This window comes from Triticum aestivum, chromosome 4A, assembly GCF_018294505.1.
Source record: "Triticum aestivum cultivar Chinese Spring chromosome 4A, IWGSC CS RefSeq v2.1, whole genome shotgun sequence".
In the NCBI taxonomy this organism is placed as follows: Eukaryota; Viridiplantae; Streptophyta; class Magnoliopsida; order Poales; family Poaceae; genus Triticum; species Triticum aestivum.
This window is the reverse complement of record NC_057803.1, coordinates 579,632,917-579,656,619: the sequence shown is the minus strand read 5'-3', so window position 1 is coordinate 579,656,619 and position 23,703 is coordinate 579,632,917. Positions and strand designations below refer to the sequence as shown.

At 42.2% G+C, this 23,703-nt stretch overlaps 1 protein-coding gene across 1 annotated transcript; it reads right to left on the bottom strand.

Annotated features, from left to right (window-relative positions):
* Window positions 1-465: 465 nt before the first annotated feature.
* Window positions 466-23,288, bottom strand: LOC123087112 (phosphatidylinositol 4-kinase alpha 1). Its single transcript, XM_044509012.1, has 26 exons — window positions 22,392-23,288; window positions 21,916-22,257; window positions 21,666-21,827; window positions 19,848-20,018; window positions 19,573-19,731; window positions 19,348-19,475; window positions 18,306-18,606; window positions 17,616-17,784; window positions 12,382-12,593; window positions 11,646-11,804; window positions 11,381-11,563; window positions 10,349-10,822; window positions 9,914-10,273; window positions 8,329-8,543; window positions 7,488-7,656; window positions 6,857-6,993; window positions 6,613-6,766; window positions 5,303-5,569; window positions 4,977-5,054; window positions 4,776-4,823; window positions 3,913-4,085; window positions 3,600-3,795; window positions 2,190-2,330; window positions 1,846-2,054; window positions 1,607-1,768; window positions 466-1,017 (listed from the first exon to the last, which is right to left on the bottom strand). The coding sequence occupies exons 1-26, from the start codon at window positions 23,130-23,132 to the stop codon at window positions 759-761; spliced, it is 5,769 nt and encodes a 1,922-aa protein (XP_044364947.1). The 5' UTR covers window positions 23,133-23,288; the 3' UTR covers window positions 466-758.
* Window positions 23,289-23,703: the final 415 nt, after the last annotated feature.

Below are 23,703 nucleotides of genomic sequence, written 5' to 3'. Positions count from 1 at the left end.
AGGAGCCTATGGAAATATTGTACCTCTTCTTATAGACAATGTAACCATTGTTTCTAATTAATAAAGGTGTTGTTTTTCAAAAAAAATCATGTTACCACACATTCATTCCATGAGTATCAGTATAGCACTCAGTACTGATATGGAGGAGAAAAGAACGACCATCATATTCCCTTTAACTAAGAGAGCGAGAGAAAGCCCAGCAACGAAAGTTCTTATGCCCCTAAAACTAGGATAACAGAGCCACCAAAAATGAACGCGAGAAAGGCAATATATATTCTTAATGGCATCTCTGGATGAGATGTAGGTACATCAAATAAGACACAGGTGCGATATTTGTGTCAAAGCGCAAATGAAATTGTGGTATTTTGTCAAAAGAAATCTTACACTACTGGACGGGGAGAAAAATGACATACCAAATCCTTCTCAAACAAAACAAAAAGTGACTGCTGAAATTGCACAACCTCATCCAGAGAATATGTCAACGACATGATAAAATCAACAAATATGTGGACAGCAGAAGACAAAGAATTGAATCTGCTGCTCTGTTACAAAAAGACCCGGTGAACTGATGATACTATTGGGCTTACTTACTAGCTAGACTGTCTTTCAATAGGAAAATACATCACACCTCTGTTAAACATACATTCTCAGTTCTCTCGGTACAAAGGAACTGCTCAATATAACTCTACATGCTGGAGTTAGTGTGCTACATACAATTGATGTACACGACCCATACCATTTACAAAATGGGAAATTAACTATTTCTCAATACCTTGCTGCAAGTATTGAATCAAATCGTACCCAGCGGTGGTCCATTTGTTGTAGGCATCAACACATGTCCGTACCATGAAATTGGCCGCCTCGCGCTCATTCATCTCTGGATGAAACCGCTTCCGAAGATTAGCAATGGGCTCTCCCCTGCTAAAGCAAGGGAGTCCACTGTCCACCATCAACTGTACTGTAGTTACAATGCCATTCATGTGTCTCCTTCCCGCTAGGTATCCCTTGACACACAGTCTGGACAGACAACATTGTAATCAGAATAATGCAGTGCAAGGAGAAGGTCAATGCAGTCCATGGATTCGTACAAACTACGCTTCATATAGTGTTCAGTATCGTTTTCCAAACATCGTAGAAAGTTTGCAGACGGACAATCTCCCTCCACAAATTCATACTGAGAGGGATAGCTACAGTTTGCATAACTTTATGTACAAAAGGTCGCCCAACTTTTTTTCCCTCCCCTTGCATTTTCTAGGCATAATTTTCTCTACAAAATGTCCCAACCTATATTTTCTATGCATAATTTTATCTACAAAGGTCATGACTTTCTTGCCTAGCTCCCTCGCCCTCATGGTGGAAAAAGTGTATCAAGCTTGCATAAATTGCAGAGACATGTACTGCCTCCGTTCCTAAATATATCTTTTTAGAGATTTCAATTGAGACTATATACGGATGTATATAGACATATTTTAGTGTAGATTCACTCATTTTGCTCCGTATGTAGTCCGCACTGGAATCTCTAAAAAGACTTATATATAGGAACAGAGAGAGTATTAAAGAGTCACTCCCAATTACAGTTTGCTAGAACTGTGAAAAAATTGCATACCTGAGAAACTGATTCCAGGTGTCACTCTTCATAGTTCCAGATGGATCAAGCAATTGAGTCATCTCATGGCTTAGCTTGAAATGTGCACTCTCAAACCCCATGTTACCTCCAGGGGAAATCTCCAAAATAAATCCGAAATCAATATGAACTAGTCTCCCCTGGCTGCATAAGCAAGGTGATGGTTAAGTGATAATTCCAGCTTTACGCGGTTAATTAATTATATAGGACTAAGTTAGAACCTATCAAAGAGAAGATTGCCATTATGCCGATCCTTCGGTTGAAGAAGCAGGCTGGCAACAGCATATCCAGCACTACTAACAATAAACATTTGACGTGCAGCTTCAAAAGAAGGTGACCCTACAGGGCCATAATCTTGCTGAAATATTTCTAATAAACCACCATCAGTTGTTTCACCCATTTGATTTCTACTCCGAGTATTTGGGACAACCTGCAGCATGCTCAGGTTAAGATGTATGAACCATACAGGAAAGCAAGAACAACAGCCAATAACTCTTTCCAAGACCACTAGTTGGTTACGTAGTCCATAGGGTGAAAAATGAAACAATTGCAGGTCTATGCTGACCTCAATTATGCCTCGTTCAGGGCCAGTGGGCAAAACACCATAGGGAAAGAGATACAGGTTTAATCCGACTGCTTCAAATATGTCCCTTAATAGGGCAATAACTTGAAGGGCCAGCACATCCTGCCTACAGTCATCACCAACCTGTCATAGCATAGAAAGTTGCTTGTAAGAACTGTCAAGCACAGTGAACGATATAAGATTACCAGGACAGGATGAAAAATTATAACATTATCAGAAAGACGTCGTAGACATACTACCTTTTCAAAGTCCTGAACTACAAGTCAACTAAAATGAACTTGACCTCACTTTTAATTAGTTTACACTCGACCGAAGTAATTTGTGTACCTTTATCATTATAAAAAAAAAAGGGCAGCCCGGTGCATGTAGCTCCCGCTTGCGCAGGGTAACCTTTATCATTATGCCTACAATATTGTTTATGGTGTAAATTATAATGACGCAATTGATCAAGGTCATTTTAGTATTTCACCATGTTACCTATAGTCCACATGATAACCATATTGTGGCAATGATAAAAGTGTATTTACAAACTGTCATGTCAAAGGAACTATTACGGTCTGTTGCCAGCAAAATCAGAATGAGAAATGAGCCATGTTGATAGCTAGCTTTTAGTTGCACAAAACCACGACAGCAGCACAGAAAGGCTGTAATCAAGCCTAAAAAATAAATTGTGTACAACTGCACCCAGAAAGCATATGTTTCAGTAGGACATGCACGCGTGTGTGCATGGGTGTGGTGGTGTGAGTGTCTGCAGTCTTCACTTGTAACTTTTTTAGAGAACATGCGAAAAGTAGCTGCATATCACGTATAAGTACCCAGGTGACAATGAAATGAAACTAATAATGAGATTATCAGCAGTGAACAATGTGACTGAAACATGGTGGGAACTTTCAGTGGTAACTTTGTAAAATTGCCCACCCGGTTTTGTAGAGGTGAAGATATTTCTCAGGTCAAGGTTCCTACCACAATTGATGTACCTCAACAAATTTAGCACTCTTTTTTTCCTAACCTCAAGCTGTATGTTTTTGTATCAAGAGAATGCAAGACACCAAAAAAACACTGTACAGTTCCCATGGGAGCCTCTGATCATACTTGAGAAGACTGTTCCCAACAGCCGCAGGTTGTATAGTGGTTTTAATTATGCTGGTCATCAGCTTATGACATGATTTGAAAATCGACGCTAAGCTTTCCAGGTCCTTGCTATATAGGCACACATCGGTTTAAAACCTTGGTATGGAGTCAGCAATCTCATTGTCCTTCCAAAGACGGAAATGTGAGCTGAGGTTTATGTTCCCATAATAATAGATAAATACACATGACCCAGAATTATAGGTTTACGCCCATGAAAGAAATTAGTTGCGCAGATTTCATTGCGACAAAAGAATTATTTACCTTAAAAATGCAAGCCTGTGGCATTACATCATTTGGGTTCCCGTCACGATCAATCACATTAAAAGTAATCATTATTGGAACTTTTGCGGCAGACTGGAGAGGAATACCACTGTCCAGCTGTATGCCCCGTACTAACTTGTTCGTTGCAGTAGGTAGATAGAGGTCGTCACCTGGAATAGTAATCTTCTCCAGCTCCCTGCATTAAGAATTCAAAATGATGAGTTCACTAGCACAAATTTCCAGATGAGAAGTTCTCTTGGTAGTAGGGTCTTAGTTCTTCAACAAAACACAAGAATGAAATTTCTATAAATACCTTTTAATACCAGCTCTTCGCTCTTCCTTGGGGAGAGGGAAAAGAACACCAGAAATTGAGGTGACCTTGTCAAAAAAATCAAACTCTCTTTCAAACATGTCCCGAGCTTCCTGAGTGAAACCGTCAACAATTTTCTCCCTAACAGCAGGAAGCAAGGACTGGAATGCATTGGGCTGAAAAAAAAATGTTTAACATTATACACATTACCTTCAAAGCTTGCAATGTGCTTTGGCAAAACAGCACACATTACTATGACTAAGTTACAAGATAAGAAATGACCAAGACAAGATTTTACTCAGAAAATGTTGTGCACTAGGCTAGAAGAGGCACTTGACCCTGGAAGCAAGTTAGATATATAGAGATCACGGGGATCCTCTCCCTAACTTGGTGCTGGGTGGGCCATATACAGTACGTACAAAACAGAAAAGCATCAGACTAACAGGGTGACACATACAAGACATAGAGTCCTATGTTCATGCCTACTGTAAGTCTGAATATAATATGGATTCTTCCCATTCAAAATAACATTGCACGACTTAACTGTTCAATCCATCATTTATTCACCACTACAACAGCTTTACTTGCAAAAACAATGGAAGTTAATTTCATGAAGCGCATGAGTCAAAAGTAAACAAACATTTCATAAAATCTTTCAGGTGCCTTATCAAATAAGCACAACCCTGATTACAAACTAACATTCTTGCTGTCCCTCAAGCTTATTAATTTATGGGGAACCAACCGTTACAAGGAACTTCCATAAAGGGGCTGTAATGGATTCTTTGGGTAATGCAACAGGATACTTTGAAACCCAAAGGACAATGAAAGGAAGATTCCAGCTACAGAAAGATGACAAGGTGTTGTACCTTTGGGGCAGCTCCTTCCTTTTCATTGTCATCTTCCTCACATTCCCCCTGGAATTTCCAGTTTGCAAATGAACAAGAAAGTCAGCGAAGAATTTCCCAGTAGGAATATGGGAGAATAAAATAAAATTTATATCTTCATTTGAACAAACACAAGTTCCCATAATTTTAGAAATATAGAAAATACAAACTAAATAATTTCACCTGCAGATGCCATATTAAGATGTGAGCAAATATATTACTTCTTCGAGCAGCTCCAAGCAAGTATCCTTCAACTAATTTCTGATGAGATAAAAGGCAAGGAAAAAAAGAGAAGCGCATTATTATTTTTAAGAAGGTGACATGTCTTCTACAAGGAATAATAAATCAAAATGCAGATTTAATTATTACTACCTCCGATCCAAAATAAGTGTCGCAGTTTTGAACTGTAGTTAGTTCAAAACTCAAAACAGCGACACTTATTTTGGATCGGAGGGGGTAGTATTTTTTTCTGGTCTGCACTGATAGAAACACATAGAAGAAATTCTCACCCCATCATCGTATCTGAGAGACTGTACCAACTGTGGCATAAAAAAGGTGACAGTCTCAGGTGGATAAGTCTCCATGACACGAAGAACATATGCCATAACACGGGGATGTCCTTTATAAGGAGAGGTAAAAAACTCCAATGCCTGCGTAACAGAACACGGAGCCCAGTGTGGAAGTTGCTGTAACAGTGCTGAGTTTTCGTCCACTGCCTTTGGAGTGATGAAAAACGGTAATGCTTCAGGAATTGTACGGAGCTCCAGTATGTGTGTCTGCAAAGACAAAAAAAATGATATGGCAATTCACCCTTATCCCTGAAACTGAACAGATGGTAGGGCTAAAGATGCTCAATATAGAATGAAGCACTTCTTTTTCAACACGAATGAAGCACATTAGACGCTTCATTTAATGGTCACATGCATTGAAGCATAAGCTTAATAATGTGAGAGCATCCACTAGTTACAAACTTCCAGTATTGAAGCATTGAAACTGAATCTGTAATCGACGGTCTTCCTAGCAAACCAGACCAGACAGTACTTCGGCTCTGGTTGAACCTGTCTGGTTCGGTTTTAATGACTATGGTTAAAGGTAAGGGGAAAGTAATCTAGAAAAATGTAAGATAATGACAAGAAAATAAAAGGCTGAAAATGCTGAGCTTGCAAGCATCACACAGTGCACTTTCTTATCTTCAGATAAGATTTTTCTCATGCCATTTAAATATCCAGATGTCACACCCAAAAGAAACTGAAACCATAATAGCCCAAGCCAGCAGTATGTTATATTAGGTATCATGATTAACAAGACATAACTGCCAGTTCGTCATTTTACCACAATATGAATTTTACCTCCATAGGTAAGGCAGCCAACATAACATTGTCACATATCTATCCTTGTACTTATACATTTTTCTGTAGTTGATACATTCAAGATATCCTAACTAATTCATTTCTGATTTGCCATTTGACTACATACTAATAAGGGGGCAAACAGATCACAGCAATGCCCTTAAAATAGTGGCAACTCTGGTTAGGCAGTGATTAACATTATTGCATGTTATTCTAAATTAAGTATATTCATGACTACATTTCCCTGACTAATTTACAAATCTTTAAGAGTAGATAATTATGAAAGATAACATCTTCAGCTAACATTAAGTTGCGAAATGCAACAAGAGATAAATATTACATTTCCTGTGAATGAATGCCTACAGTATAGATGAAATGCGGAGATATTCCAAAAAATAACTTAAATGTGAAGAAAGGGACACAGTGGAGAACTATATCTGAAAGGCAGCAGCTATAGGCAAGAACCATACCTGTACCAACTGAGTAATTTCAGACTGCAATGTTGCATTTGTCGGAAACCTCATAGGCATAGAGAGTGCAATTCGAGGATCAACAGCAAAAGCAGTTCTGCAGTGATCAATCCATTTGTCTGAGCTAATTTTGCCACGAAATGTTGACGTGTCTCTGCCCAGATATAATATGCAACACATGTGAGTTTAAACTCATAACACAAATAAGAAACAATAGATAACATAATATCACAGTAGTAGTTACTTTGTGTTTATTGGTTGTGCCCAGACTTCAAGCCTGTCCGCCTCATTCTGAGAAAGCATCAAAAGTAATTGCTTGCGCTTTTCTTTCGCAGTTGCATAGTTATCCACAGAACCCCACACTGGGTGGATCTGATCCGCCTGCCACCAAAGGGAAAACAAGAGAGAAATGTTAAGCTTTTCATCACATAGATAATAGAAGTGAATGCCACAGCACCCCAATGGGCACATGCGTGCAAGGAGGGCAGCAACAGCAATATTAACTTATTAAGCGTAGCAGCAAATTAGGTCCATGCATTAGGTTATATATTACTTTGTTAGTCACATTCAACAATCCATCTTTATCTACTGCTTGCATTCAATATTCAATTGGTCATCATATGTAAGAACTCCTATAAGTAGAGTTGATCTAGTTCAATTTTACCAAGAAAAGAATAAACTGGTAGCCATCTCTCTCTTTCTGTCTCTGTGGCGCACCTTCCCCTCCTGCCACACTCCTCCCTCTCTCCCTCCCAGAAGCTCTCCTCTCTCCACCAAGTTATCTCCCCGTGTTTTATATCACAAGCACAAGACAACTGGATATGCATTTTATGTTCGGTGGGGAAGGGCAGAGAGATAGAGGAGGACTATCATACCGTGTTAAGTTCACCTTCACGTCCCTGTGGCTTCGAACCAGAATCAGTGGAACTGGTATTTTGCAGATTGTGCACAAATATTGAAACAGACTGGGCCTCTCTCTGAGCAAAACTTTTGTTTGGAGACTCATAAAATTCAGGTGCATAAGCAAACCATCCCAAAGCAGCACTGCAAGAAAAGACAGGACAAGCAAACTATATTATCAAGTACCATAACATGATGGGAGGAAACAGAAAAGATGCAAACTTGCATATCATTACATAAGCACGACGCATAAAAACAAATTTTGAATATTACATGAACATGTTTAATGAAGAGGTAGACGACGCATACAGAATACTCAACTGCACAGTATCAAGCTAATAACAAGAGATAAGTGTCCTAACCACATGTTCATAAAGTATTTTATTGAATTACCAAATGTAACTTTTAGCAACTGCAGAAATTGTATAGTACTAGTGTACTACTATCCACCTTGTGACGAATGATCTTCTCAACTCCCTAAACTTGCTAATGCTTGGACGTTTGCTCATAATCTCATGTAATTAACAGTATAAAGCATTGTGGTATGTAGTCAGCTTGAGAATCCTGTGGCATTCAGTTCTCGTCTTTCTCAAATGCATTATCTCTCTCTTAATTACACCCTTTATTCCCAACCTTCCCATCCTAATTGACTCTGACATCTTCCTCTTAACATGATTTCCAAATAAATATTATTTGCACCAATATGATTGAAAGATATAGAAAGCAGCAAACCAAATATTGCAGCAGAAATATCATAAAATACACTGAAGAGCAATATAGTAAGACAAGGAAACTGTGTAACGAATTGATTATTACCGGTATACTCTGTCCTCTAACAACTGAAGCCCCATATTACATTTCTGCAAGTTAAATTGATCCTGGCACGAGCAAAAGTTCAGACCAAGTTGCATCGCGGTAAAGAAAGTGCCAGTAGCAGCAGGATGGTGAGAAAAATGAGTTGGAGACTTCATCATCCCTTGCAGCATACGGCCTAGAAGTAGAAGTTGCTCAATGCTATCATGCCGAACCACCTGTTTAAATAACACGCACACAAGGTAGCTGATTAAACAGCACAACAAGAGAACAGCGGATGTATAAGACCTAGCTAGCAATCAATCAAAACATTGCGCAAAGGGTCAATAATGAATCTTCATTTTATCCTATGGAACATCACAAGGCGACTCTTATTTTGGACCACAAAAAATGCAAGCAACTTTAATTATGTACTGACGATAAAAGACATCAAGTTTTGTCACTTTTAGTACATACATAAAGATGGTTTAAAGACATAGTACGAGGGTAAGCAGCATTTGCTGATAATATGCAGAGAATAAATCAATCGCGTCACAGAATATAAGGTGCATCAACTTTCATGGAAGTCAAACATTTGTATGTTTGACCAAGATTATAGAATAAAATATCAACATCTGCGATACCTAATAGATAAACTATGACAATACTTTTCATGATGTATCAAATTATAAAAAATTGGTATTGTATACATTGATTTTTTTTCTAGAAACTTGGTCAAACATGCACAGGTTTGACTTTGAAAAAACTAATACACCTTATATTTCAGAACGGTGGGAGTAAGTAACGTAATTGCTTGCGAAGATGTGGTTTAGAAATGCAACACATTTGCAGACTACCAAAAGTACCGCCAGACCATAAACAAAAAAATATTACCCTATGGACAACCCTATATTCAAAATGTACAATTCTGATCAGTTTGAAGCATGTCTCAGCGCATTAATGAAAATCTAGATACTACTTGTGGTATAATCGACATATACTTCTGCCAACAGAACTGAAACCATTTAAACTGTTTATTATTCGGCACTGACTGGTGTCAAATATAGAAGTTCTACACCAGATAAATTAATCCTGAGATAAGTGACAAGTAAATACCAGGGGAGAAATTTCCTTTATATAACTGTAACTTTCCTTATTTTAAATTATTTTAGAAAGGCAGAATTTTCTTATGCATTATTTGTTTTTCTTCTCCCTCGCATATTTCCCTCCATATTATTTGGTCTGTCAAAATAGAACGTGTGAAGAACCCCTCTCTGCAGCAGCGGGTTTAAAAAAAAGTCAAGATTATAGTACTCCCTCTGTCCCATAATATAAGAACGTTTTTTACACTACACTAATGTCAAAAACGTTCTTATATTATGGGACGGAGGGAGTATGTCAGTAGATCTTCAGCGGTGATGTCTGTCATAATCCAAACAAGACACAAACTGAACACGCAAATTATACATCACAATACATTGTCATATAAGGTTCAACAGCTGTAGCATAAGAACAAGTGGAGTTTGGTTGCATGCACAACATCTTAGACAGGCAAAGAAAACAACTGTAGAAAATCACAAGGCAAACAATGAAAAAGTCTGGTTATAACCTCAAAGCGATCAATAAAGAAGCCAAGCCAGAGCCTATGGGCAATTATTGCTTCAACTGGATCCTTTTCTGGTGGTGCCTCAGGTTCACCAGCAATAAGATGTGGCCTCAATTTTGCATCAGGCCCACAGTACTTCATATCAGATGCAAACAAACCACGTTTTGTATCCATTGTCCACAGCCATGCATCAACAAGTTCCGCAAGCACAAGAGGACCTAAAGAAGGTGCTGCAGAAACTAGCCATGTCCAGATATAAATTCCAGTCTCCATTGCATCAGGGGTAGAAATATAAGCAGGGCACCAGCATAGAAGTCGTATAAGCTGAGAAAACCCTTCCAGATTCGTTCGAGAATCAGATACCTGTGTTACACATTAGAATACAATCAAAGCCAAGAACTAAGGAAGTAACAAACCACCTAGGTGCAAACAAATTACCAGATGATCAAGAAGTAATGCTGTAGCCTGAGAACAAGTTTCACGAAATTGTGAATTATCTATTGGTTGTTTTTCCGCCGTAACAACAAAGTCCTGAAGAAGCCGAACAAATTTGGACAGAAAAACTTCATCAAATGACTGTGGGGCCTGCCCAGACTGTGTACCAGGAGACACACCCATGTTTAAGCCGCCCATAGTACTGAACAGCCTTCTCATACCAGCAATCTCCCCTGCATGGTTACATTTCACAGTTGCACTCACTACTGCAGTTGACAATACTTCCAGGGTGATGTCAGGTGCTTCTTTTCTCGCTCCTGATGCTGCTGCAGCAGAATCCATAACTGCTGGGATATTAGCAGTCCTGATGCCATTCCAATCATTCTTTCCAATACAAATACGTATCTCGGATAAAAGTGAGACAACATCTGCCGTATGCTGCGTTCTTTGTGCACCACTCGGCTTGCAAAAGTTTTCCTAAACAATACCATTAAAAATATTAACAATCAATATATGCATTGGGTGGCGGGGAAACAAAGAGTGCAAACTTTATATGCCAGCTTAATGATGCCTCTGGCACAAAGCTTGTGCAATAAACGACTCAAGAAAGGCTGCCATATAAGTATAGTGTTGTGACTAAATCCTGAACCCTAAAATAATCCAGCAGTTGGTGCTCACAAGCATTTTGTATTGAGAAAACTATAATTGGGTATGCAAACGAGGATAAAGAAGGAATTTTGTAGTCACAAGGCGAGAGGAAGAATAGATAAAAGAGGCGACACTTACTGCTTTAAGAGCATAGATTGTTTACCAGAATAGTGTGAAAACTGAAAAGCATGCTGCACCAAATATCTAATGAAATAAAAAACAATGATGTTTCAGTCAAAGTAAAACTGTGCCCTACAAGTGACCTGCAGCCTTAACATTTACACGGCAATGACCCTGTTCTAACAATAAATCATGCATCGGCTTCATACAAAGTAAGAATAATGGTGCTCAAAAAGGCAAGGCCAAATAATGTTATATTGACTGAACCTGTATTAGGCCTTGAGTGGTACATGGAGCATATGAAAGAGCACTTGTTATCCATTCCCTAGCAATCTTCTGATATAGTGAGCGTATAGTGGCAACCCAAGCAGGATCACTGACAGGACCAGAAGTCAACTCATTATGAACAGATATTAGAAGTAAATCCAAGCATGAGGAGTTCCACAGAACCTGAAAGTTCAGTATACTAGTGTCATCAGTGTGGCTCAAAACAAATAACTAAAACATGAGAAGCCAAATCAAAGCACCTAACCTGTGGAAATTTTTCCTTTAGCTGAGTTAACAACTTAACACTCAGATCACGAACATGTTCATCCCTTTGTGACATGCTCTTTATAAGGAAGCCAGCATGAACGGAAAGAACAGATTCTCTCACATTAGATTCTTCGCCTATGTCAGACGTACGTTCCTCCTGGGAACATAAAATACACTTAATCTGGTGCACGGTTACAGCCTTACAGGTTACAAATTTCTCATCTCTCTAAAGATAAAATAACAGTAGTATAATTCGACAGATGAACTACAGTCTACAATGCAAAGTCGATGAACAGAGGACGGATAACACCAATGCAGATCAAATTCCTAATGTCTAATGTTGTATGATGCAACATCTAGAGCCGGTTTAAAACCTTGGAACAAGATGCAAGTAATGTTTGATGTCTCATACTGCCCAAAGGAAAACTAAAACATCTGTCTGCCAGTGCATCTTTGTGCATCTTTTCTAACAACTGGGTGTCTCAACAAGAATCCTAGATATGATAACATGCATCTGAAACACTAGGGAAATGTAAGTGCCTGGCAAAAGCTGTCAAGGATGCAACAATGGCGTAGAATGTGTGTTTCTTTCACAACAGAAAGCTGTAAGCCTTTTTTTACTTATAAAAATCGAAGTTGCCATGAGATGGGGAGTGATTTGATTCAACAGAAAACAACAGAGGACATAGCACATGACGGGATACAAAGACAACAGAACAAATATGATTACATACCAGCCATGACAACATTGTTTCAAAAGCTCTGTGCACAACTGCCGTCAAACACTGAGTTACTGCTGGTGTCAAGTTGGGAGTAAGCAGATACTCAAACACACAACCGAACGAACTATTTGATTTATTCAATGTAGCTGAAAGTATGCCACCACTGCCGCTAAAACGCAATATCTCAAGGAAAGCAACTGCGAGGAGATATGTAGCTTTAACTCCTGAAAATGAAAAAAATAATGTAAAAACAAATTAGTGGGATACTTCACAAAATTCCATCTCTCATGTGTACCATTCATGCGAATAAAGCCAGGGGAATGCAAATCCCGATAGTGGACGGCTAAAGCGTGCGGAGAATGTCAAGAGAGGGCGGGGTAGACCGAATTTGACATGGGAGGAGTCCGTTAAGAGAGACCTGAAGGATTGGAGTATCACCAAAGAGCTAGCTATGGACAGGGGTGCGTGGAAGCTTGCTATCCATATGCCAGAGCCATGAGTTGGTTGCGAGATCTTATGGGTTTCACCTCTAGCCTACCCCAACTTGTTTGGGACTAAAGGCTTTGTTGTTGTTGTTGTTGAATGCAAATCCCGATAATTCAGAACAAGAGGGAGGGCAGTGGCGAACATTTTTTTTATTTTCTTTTAAACTACAGATTTGCACTTGTGAAAGTTAATCCCTGTAGAGAGCAAAACAATAGCAAGAAGCAGTGGTTGGAGGTGTAAATTGTGCAAGTGCAGCAAATGGAACATAACAGGATGTACCTGTTGCACTATAATGAACTATAATTATGAGAAGAGAGGTTGGCTCTACAGGTAACTTCTGTAAGACCCGCTTTGTGATAATATTTTCAAAATAAATTGCACCGTGGATCCCTTCTTTTATGGTTCTCTCACTTGGGTTCAAAAAATGCAAACTCATCCTAGTAGGTCTCACTTGTAGGTCTCGCAGAAATCTGCATGTTAGACTGTTAGTTCAATCATCCAAATATGTGGACATTGAAGCGTTTCCCAGCTCTTTGATCTTTGTCATGTTCTGCACGTCATCCAGTATAGCAGTTGTGGGCCACCAAGGTGTGTCAAGCCATGGCATCTGGATCGTCAGACACATTGATGGGGAGGATTGGGCATGGCTTCCACCTGATATACTGCTCAAACTACACGAGGGCTGTGGGACTGCACATTCTGGTAGCTCAACTAGCACATAGATATGTGGGCCATTTGGCTAGTAAACTGCCAAGAATATTGTGAAACATAGGGACTTAATGAGACAGCCCTGCATGTTAGAGCATGTCCGATGCCGTCCATCAAAACAGACACCCTAAACGTCCGCGGACACGTCCGGACGTGTCCACGGACAGCGCTAGCGGAGCCGGACATCCAACCCTATATACATCAAATGTCCAACTGCTGGATCTGCGTCGGCTGGGCCTGCGACTGCTGGCTGTCCGGCCTCGGGGTGTTAGTCTGCTGGATGTTCACCTCCGGCCGGGAGTCGTCCACTTGTCCGTCTTCGTAGCCACCTCCTCATCATCCACCGTCGCGCCCGGCTGAGACATTCCGGCAAACAGAGACCGGGCACCGACGGGCGTGGAAGCGGGCATCCACGAACGGACAAGCGTCGGCGACTGCGACTGCGACTTTGTGAAGTTGTACTCCCCGTTGAGGTCGATGTTGTACGAGACGTGATGGCCGGCGCTGACGGTAGGCGCGGGCTGCTGCTGACCGAGTAGTGATGGCAATGGGTTTTACCCACGTACCCTGCGGGTAAAAACCCTATTAGGGTAAGGTATGGGATAAAAAGTTACCCATGGGTATACAAATAGGAAAATCTGAAACCCATCGGGTAGAGCGGGTACGGGTATGGAATCATACAACCCATACCTATATACCCATGTAGCCATATTAACGAGGATGGCCAAATTATGTCACACTTCGTGAATTTATGAACTCAAAATGTATCACTATGTGCTGCTATTTATGACTGTAATGTTGTTTTGATGTGTTGTTGTCTACGAGAAAGTGAAGTTGTTTATTAAATGTGTTGTTCTTTATGATGTGTTGTTGTTTATAAATTGTGACTATTTGTTGCTTTTTATGGATGTGAGTTGTACAAATTGACGCTTTGCAAACATGGTTAATTCTACCCACAGGTATAGTCAAGGATGATAGGTAAGCTCAAGGGGGGTGGGTAAGGGCGTGTTCGGTACTCCTCCAACTCCTGACTCCTCTAACTCCCGGCCAGGAGTCCAACCGAACGGCTCCAGTCCAGGATTTACAGGAGAGAAGCTGGCTAAAAATGTAGTGCAAAATCTGTGGAGTCGTGGAGTTGGGAAATCGCAGCTCCTCCAAAACTGGAAGCGAGAGTTGATAGGTAATTACCGGCCCTTGCCACCGCCAAGTGAATTCTTCTCGTACCGGTTCGCTCCCAGTCTTTTCTCTCGTCGCAAGTCGTCCCTCCCTGCAGCATTCCCCCCTCCTGTCCCCGACCAGGCCTATGGCCCATCCCATCTTTCCCACACCTTGGACTGCCAGCTTGTTCCTAATGGGCCACAAAGGGGCGATTTTATGGGCTTCAGGTTTGCTCCCTCGTGCGAGCAAGAAGCGGTAACACCGAACTGATCGCTAGCTCCGGGATCGATCGTGAGAAGCTGGAGCTCGATTCCGGGAGTTGGAGTTGAGGATTTATCGACCACGGAGGGCTACCGAACACGCCCTAAAGGTATGGGGTGGCTCCACCCATACCCAAACCCTGTGGGTGCCTTGTGTGGCGGCAAAGTAATATGGCGGAATCATCTGCGCCGGACAGGGCGGAGAAGATTGCACGACCGGCACCCGCCGAGTCGCAAGCTTTATCGGACGCCTAACTGGGTGACCAGCCGCTGGCAAAGCATCCTCCCTCTTCCTCTGTTTGTGGCGGCGAGTGGTGTGCGTCACCGTGTTGACCTTGCGAGCAGCCAACACCAATGAATCCTCCGCCTCAGGCCCGTCGGGAATACGAACATCTCCGTCGGTACCTCATCCTGCTCCATCATGACGGTGGACAGCGAAACGAGCGGCAACTGAAGTAGGTGGCGACGGTGATCGGAGTGGAGACAGTGGGGAAAGGGCAGGCTTTCGTGCGGAAACAGTGCAGGAAATGTCCAAATGCATAGGCTCCGCCTCGCTTTTGTGCGGGCCGGGTGTGTCGGAGTCCAAGGTGGCAGCTGTCCGGACGTTTGCAAACCTCCCCCAAGTTTTTTTCGAGAAAACGCAAAGGACCTTTGTTTTTCATTGCATTAAAAAAAATAGGTACAGGTACAATCCTCCTAGAAGGTGGGGTTTACAAAGAAACCTCCCCTGGGTTTCCTTCTGGTTGCAGGAATTCAGACGTGCGGACGTTTGATGTACGGCGTTGGACGGTACAAAGTGTCCGAACAACGCGGTCCGGACGTATATGGGCGGTTTGATGCACGGTGTTGGAAATGATGCCCTTAGGTACCTATAATGCATCACACTCATCCTATATACTTAAGAAGTTCATCCTCACTACAGGATTTATGTCTACATGCAGCCTGCCCACATCAGCAATCTCGCCACATGAGCAAGTCTTGTCTTCCGTTTCTATTTGCATGATGCCACGTCGTGGCTTCCGTAATCAGCGTACGAGTATGTTTCTCTTTTTAAGACAGTCACCCAAGCCAAGCTATTGTTTCGTCTTCTGCCTTCAGTAACCGACCAGTCTTATGATCGCTAAATCCTTCAACAGTCAAGCCACCGATTCGTCTCCTAGTAGAAATTGCTCCTGCATAAAGCCCAATCCTCCTCACATGCTCCCTTGGCTCTCCCACGGTCCTGGTCAAGGTAATCACCCCATCTTCCATGCTCTCACCATTTCTAGGACCGACTAATTAGTAGACGCTAACTCTGGCTTCTTCTCACTTCCGGCTGCCTTTCTTCTTCGAGGCGCATATACGTTGCATCAGACCACAGGAGGGGACTCGAGCTTCCTATCAGTTTCTACTTCATAGATAGGTATGCGTTGTTTATGTGATCGGAGTTGTTTTATCTCACCGGCAAAAAAGAAGAGATGGTTTTCTCTAAAGAACAGGGAATGCTTACAGCAAGTCTAATCGTCTAGGTTTTACCAATCCAGTAAGCAATCCGTCCAATTCGCCGTCCTTAGATAACAGTGGAAATAAAATTTTGTTACTATCCTGCTAATACTCTGCAATTCGTTGAGCTTATATCAGTGCAATTGATGAGATTTTATTCAATCAGTCGTGCTACAATTGTGATACAATTTACATAATCTGCTACAAAATTTTACACATTTAAGTTTTTTTTTGCGGGTACACATTTGAGTTTTCAAGGATATGAAGAGTCATCAGCTTCATGTCATCGCCTTTCTTCTTCCATTCCCAGAGCCCTTGGACTCATGAGGAACTGTGTGGGGATGTGGCTCATGGACCCAAATTATGATGGAGAAGGTGTGCTAGAGCTCAGTTACAGAGAGGCTACCTCAAGGTGCACGTGTATGGTGTACATCTGGTGCAGTTGTAGTAGAGGAGCAAGCCTAGGTAAGGTAGGGAAGTAGCATTTGCAATGGACAGAAGCAGATTTTTTTTTTTTACTATATGTAGAAACAACACAGTGTCGTGGCAGCTGCGGTCCGTTTAAGGCACAGTAGCACGAGGAAATTGGAGAATGAGGAGTCCTGGGCTGCACACAATGGATAATACCAACATTATAATTTTTAAGAGGTCTCTCTCTCTCTCGTGGGCGCGCACACACACACATTCAGACATTTTCATAATATTTTTATTTGCATTTCCTCACTTGGACTATGATGGTAGTTCGTTGGTACAAATGTTAGATCGCTCAAACTAAATAGGTATTTTTGAGATATCCTGCTAAACTTAGATCACTCTAATTGATGTTTTGCAATATATTAGCAATCCAACACATTAGCAATGCGTTTATCGACTACAATATACTAACTTTCTACCCCGCAAAAAATATACTAATTTTCTGTCCAATAAAGATTCAAATAAACATATATTTTCATATTTCTTTAGTGGTTACACTATTTTATCACTGTAAATCCTTCTTCTATGCGGCGCTACAAATTCCCGTAGCAACGCACGGGGCATCATCTAGTTTCTAGAGTTTCTTTGTTATATTTGATGGAGGGCAATTTACATTTTCTGGAATCAAACAACTAGCTGCATAAGCCGTAAAGCACTCAACAGAGAATAAACATTGACCTGAAATTGTACTCATTGCTGCTACCTCAACTCGACCTCCCAAAGCTGCAGAAAGTGCAGTTCTCTGTCCAACAGCTGCCTTTTCATCACCATTGCCACGACGACTGCCTGGATTATGCAGAGCATTTAACTCTAGCTCATCTTCAAGCCATTTCACTGAACTGACAACCTGAAATGTAAAAAGTATACTTGTGAGATACGAAGTCACACAGTAATTCTGAATTTTCCAGTGAATATTATATACCATTTTAATTTATACAATCCCGTGTATCATACTCTTACCAAGTATTGTAGTATCCATATCCACAAAATACAATAAAAACAGGCCCCTTTTAATGAGAAGTGGTATATTTATTTTCTAAGTTTTCCAAAACATCTAGACAAGCATCATACAAATTACAACTTCACAGTTAAATTCACTGATCCAAGTTTATTCCCTGAGCCTACCACACAGTCCTTCCAGAGATAAAATGATATTTATTCATATATCGGCCTGCTAAAAGAAAGCTAACAATAATATGGGGAGCACAAAGAGCTGTATGCAAAGTATACATTATATGAACCACATCTGTCCCCCTTCCATTACAAGCTATGTATGCTCAGTGACAGGAAATGAATTCAAACAAGTTCAGACTCCTAACTGCAGTATAATAATACTGTTTCCCAGCTCTTTGGTCCTAAAAAACTTACCAGCGGCGGAGATCCTTGTGCAATGCGTTGCACTGCTACAGACCATTGGCTATTCCACATGTAGGGTCCAGCAACAGCTTGCAGGGCTACACAGCTCTCCCCAGTGTTTAACGGAGTGGAAACAGGTTTTGTAGATGCCTGGTTGTTCTGTATCGGAGGAGCTAAACCAAACAAGACAATATAGAACCACAGGTTGCGAAACAATTTCAATAGAGATGGCTCGACAGAGGACACTGGATCAAAATCTGAACATATTTCAGCAACCGCAGGAAGTAACGGGCCCATCAAATCAGCACCACTCCTACAGTAATGACAATTACAGTAAGCACGGACAGTTAACTAGCACAAGCATAAGAGATGAAATAAAATTGTGTATGATAAATGAAGAGGGTACAAGAAAAGAATACCACGTACAGAATCAGGTGATACAACGTTAGTATTATACAAATTAGTAGATGGATTTATAATTTTACATGAGAGCCATTTAACCTTCGCAGGGAAAGCTACAAGGGCTAGATTGTTTCCTTCAGACTCTTCTATTTTCAAGAGGTGAGGGTCCCTACAGCTCCCGTCCAAAATTAAAATCAAGATGGCACGTAAAACATATTTACAAAACAAAATACCTGTAGAAAGTGTATACTCGATGACCAGAGTCTAGCAAAAAAATTGTGGCATTTAAACCAGAAAACAAAAATAAATCCTAGGAAACTCATACAAAACCACAAATGAACAGAGACAGACACTCATGACTGTTCGTTCATTCACACCATGGTGAGTTAAGTATATCACAATCTAAGCAATACAACCTCCAGTCCATAATAGATGTTATTTGACTTGAAAAAGGTCCAGTTTTTCAACTCGAAACTCTCCCTTAAGTCCAGTTTTCAACCCTGAACTCTACAACTGTCTTGAGTTACAACCTCAAACATACAAGAAAACATATTGGCGCCTAGCAAAAAGTGTGTACATCATTCAAGACTCAAAAACAAGATATATTTTAGCTTAAGAATAGAAAAATAAGACTGATGACAAAGCATCTCACCTCCCACTTTTAGATTCAGCGGCTAGCCCCACATCAGAGCACAGGGACAACAACCTATGACGATAATCAGATCTGAGTTTTGTGCTAGTGAGGTTGGAAGCAACAAGTAAGAAACCTGCGGGAAGAGTCTAGAATTTTGTTGACACAGTTAGCATGGAACATGAATCAAAATTACAACTCTATGATAGTATATAATGTAAATTTCTTATTGGACTCATCACAGACCTCTGTTCGCTCAGCTGTTGCTTCTGATGGCAATGTGTTGTTCTCTGCAGCTCCTACAGCTTTAACCTTATCCAGGTAGCTTCTTGTCATCAATACAATGCTCTCACGGTATGATTTTTCAAAACCCAAGCATGCCACACGAGATATTGCATCTAACAACTGCAGTAGTTTAAATTAATTGATTGCCATAAATGTGTTTGCTTAAACTTGAAACAATATCATCAAAAGTGACACATGGTAAGTATGTTAATGGGTAAGAGACAAAAATTCCATACTTTTAGACGCAATAAACTTGGAGCTGAAGCGTCACCCTCCTCTAGATGTTCAATGAAAAGGGGCAAGATCATGTCTACAACTTCCCATCTTTTCAAGCATACACACAACTCAGCCAGAAGGCGTACTACATTAAGTCGCATCACCGGAACTGTGTCTTTTCCTTTACCATCCTGCAATAGATTCACGCCTCAGTAAACAACCAGCCATTGACAGTTAATCATGCTACCGTGATGCATATCTTTAGTCGCTACAGTTAGCCAGTGTAAGTCCCATAAAGGAAGACTGACGGCAGCAGGGAAGCTTAATTTTTGTATAGAACACATTTTCCAAGTTCCAAGAATTTAAATTTCAGAATGACCCACCCTCAACAGTAAAACAAAGCAACGGGCAGAATTATGGTGCTTGTAATCTGCCATATCATGTATCTGCGACTCTGGTAGAAGAGATATTCCAAAATGTGCTAGATCCATCGCAAAAGACTCAACTAGAAAATCAAAACAAAGATCATGTAGCTTGTTCTGCTTGCTGCTGGAAATTATTCTGATACCATGGGGAATATTGTCTTGATATATAACCTACCAGCACATCAGGTGATGACGCTGCAACTTTCTCCATGCACCCAAATAATGCAGCATACTATTACTAGGTTGAAATAAATTAAGGGTGGGTGCTTCCAGATTTCTGTGGTTGGATTAAATTAGCAGAAGGCTATATGACTATCTATTTCTTTGCTTACAGCACTAAAACACCCATGAGCCTAAATTTGTAAGAAGAAAAAGGAAAAAAAAACATAAGTGATTGGAGTTTTACCGCAAACAGAATACTAGCTGGATACTCATGTTTTATGAAAGCCATGCAAACTTATGACTGATATTGCCTTCTCGTTATCTTTCATCTTAGTGAATGAGGAGAATCCAGGTTATCAGAATAAAAGTTTATCTGGTAGGCATATTAGTATTATCCCCTCCAGTTCAGAAAGAAGAGTTACAGGTAAAAGCTTCTTTAACATGACCAGTGCCATATATATTAATATCTAGATTGACAACTTTCCACAGGAAAATGACACCAGTCACCAGAATGTTCGTGATTAAAATCACTTTCCTAATAATAAATCTGTTATTATTTTTACTACCATACAACCATGAATATTGGCAGTCAAAATGAAAAAAAATATGGACAACACGCTATGTAATAAATGTAAAGAAACAATACTCCCTCCGTCCGGAAATACTTGTCCTCGAAATGGATAAAATGGATGTATCTATAACTAAAATAAGTCCAGATACAACCATTTGGAGGACAAGTATTTTCGGACGGAGGGAGTACTAATTTTTGGACTGGTATAGAGCACATGGAAAGATTAATTGAAAACTCACAGGTCATGAGTCTACCACAACATAAAGAAGTTTATGGCCTCGTAGGAAAGAAGATAGCATCAATATTGTCTAGTCTAACCCAAATACAGAAAAAGTAAACACAGTTATAACTGTACAAATGATGCATCGTAGTATCTTGAAATTTTTGAAGATTTTAGGCGGACTGAGAGCACCAAATGCATGACCTTCTAGCTGTTTGCTGAGGTGATAAGTTCAGAAAACATCGCTTTTCAGTTCTCGGTTCTTCAATGTGCTGGCATGGTAACTTGTCTATAACCAAGCATTTTATGTGACTGACACATGCTGATTGACAACAATTTTAAGCATCTTGCGCAAAGTGACATCAAGTAAGGTTGGCTTGTGCAACTATGCCCTAAGGGTTGCAGGAAACCTTACTAGGGCATGGAATTTTCATGTGGTGACAAAAATTAAGAAGAATACCTCTTCCTCATAATCATTCCGTTCACGAACATATGCAGCTAAACGCATAATGAATGTGTCAACTAGAGCCCTATCCTTTGTCCAGCCAAACTCTATGATCTCACAGCTCAACTTCACCACTGCCTCGAACAAAGCACCAGGGCTACAGCCCGTCATGTCAGCCTGCAAGGGAATGATTGATTTCACATTAGGCAACACCTCCATAAAAAAAACCAGTAGTCCAAACAAGAGAAGCATGAGACCAACATACCTGCGAACATGTGCTGACAACAAGCGGTTTCAAGGGAATCAGCAGAACCGGCAGGAGCTGGCCCCCACGCGAGACTGTTATCTGGCTGATCCCATTGAGCAGAGTGCAAAAGAGCTCCTCACAAATCTTGAGTTTTCGCCAGGATGAGAGGATGCACGACTTGGTGGCTTCGATGAACCAAGCAAGAGTCTGCTGAAGCATGTCCTTGGATGCTTTGCTGTCAGCGTCCAAGACCGAGACACTCCGGACCAGAACCACCACCGCAGCTTGGCAACACGATAATTTGGTGTTTATCCTCACCCTCAGTTGTGCACCCTGCTCCTTCCAGTCCCGCTTCCTAATCTGCCAGCCATCACCTCAAGCATGATCAGACCGCAAGCAAACATCTAGCTCAACCATGTACACGCGCAAATGCGAATGCAGACACCGACAGGCGATATACAGATGAAGGGAGAGAAGAGAAGACACCGGCTCACCTTGAGAAAATCCGTGAGCGAACGGACCTGCCATGCGGCAGCATTCCTGACCTTGGCAACCTTGTTGGCCTCCAGCCCGCCCTCGCCCCCGAGCATCTGAACGATGAGCCTGAAGGCGACCTCCTTGCGCTCGAGGGCCTCGATCTGCTCCCCCTCGAACCTCTGCACCGCCTCCTTGATCCCTCCATTCTGCTCCCCCGCCGCGTCCTCCCCCTTCCCCTTGGCCCTGGGCGGGGCCTCGTCGGAGCCAGGGAACTCGAGGAAGAGGCGCTGGGCGACGGGCGCGGTGTCGGCGGGGAGGAGCTGCGGGGGCTTGGCGGCCGCGGCGGAGAGGAAGGCCCGGGCGAGCGGCGCGGAGGCGGGGTCGGCGGCGTCGAGCGCGGCGAGGAGCGCGGCGGAGAGCGCGGAGGAGAGGGCGGGGGAGGCGGGCGCGGCGGCGAGGAGAGGGAGGAGCTTGGCGAGGAAGGGCGCGGGCGCGAAGGACTGCGGCCAGAAGGCCGGCGCGAGGAAGGCGCGGGAGGCGAGGAAGGCGAGGAGCGGGGCCGCCGGCGGGCCGGCGCCCGCGGGGAGGAGGCGCGCGAGGGCGAGGAGCGAGTGGAGGTGCGCCCGGGTCGCGCGCTGCGCGGGGGACGCGGGGGACGCGGGCGGCGCGCAGCGGGAGGTGAGCCAGGTGAGCTTGTCGGCGAGGAGGAGATCCGGGTGCGCGGCCACCAGGTCGCAGAGCTCGTTCAGCGCCTCCATCGGGTTACCGCGCGCGGCAATGCGGTCAGATCATGGGGGGGTCGTCGCCGCTGCGGCCGCGACGCAGAGCGGATCGGGAGCGGAGGGAGAGGGGGACGGGGAGGGGAGGGCGGAGACGGAGATGTGCGCCCCTCTCTTTTTTCTCTGACGCGAGAGTGATTGGTGGAGCCGAGGACGACGAGGAGGGCCTTTCTCTCTCGGGTTGGGTAGTAGTTTTTGGTCGCTCGGCGAAATGTTGGGGACGGCAGGCAGACCGGCCAGAGAGGAAGGGGCGAGAAGGCGAGACCGGATCCGACCTTTTCTTTTCTTTTTCTTAATTAGCGATCTTGTTTAGAAAAATGGTTGACATGGAAAAAATCTTTTGTCAACCTAGGTTTGGTTGGTTAATTCGATGATCAAAGTTAAAATTTTGAAATGGACGCGTGCCTTATTTGTGAAAATAGAGAGTGACTCGTTGATGGTGGTGTTGTACTCCCTCCGTCTAGGTACATTGGACGTATTAGTCTCGACGACACCACCAAGACTCGGTGAAATTAATTAGCGCATCACCCGCAAAAAAAAAGAATGATGA

Bases quoted from the DNA above. Each gene is read 5' to 3' on its own strand.
- LOC123087112 (XM_044509012.1), bottom strand. From the start codon at position 23,132: ATGGAGGCGCTGAACGAGCTCTGCGACCTGGTGGCCGCGCACCCGGAT. The intron at 11,564-11,645 runs GTTAGGTGCTTT...CTGAACTTTCAG, and splicing joins TAAAGGAAAAATTTCCACAG to GTTCTGTGGAACTCCTCATG. The intron at 1,018-1,606 runs GTATGCAATTTT...TTGTCTGTCCAG, and splicing joins ACCTGGAATCAGTTTCTCAG to ACTGTGTGTCAAGGGATACC.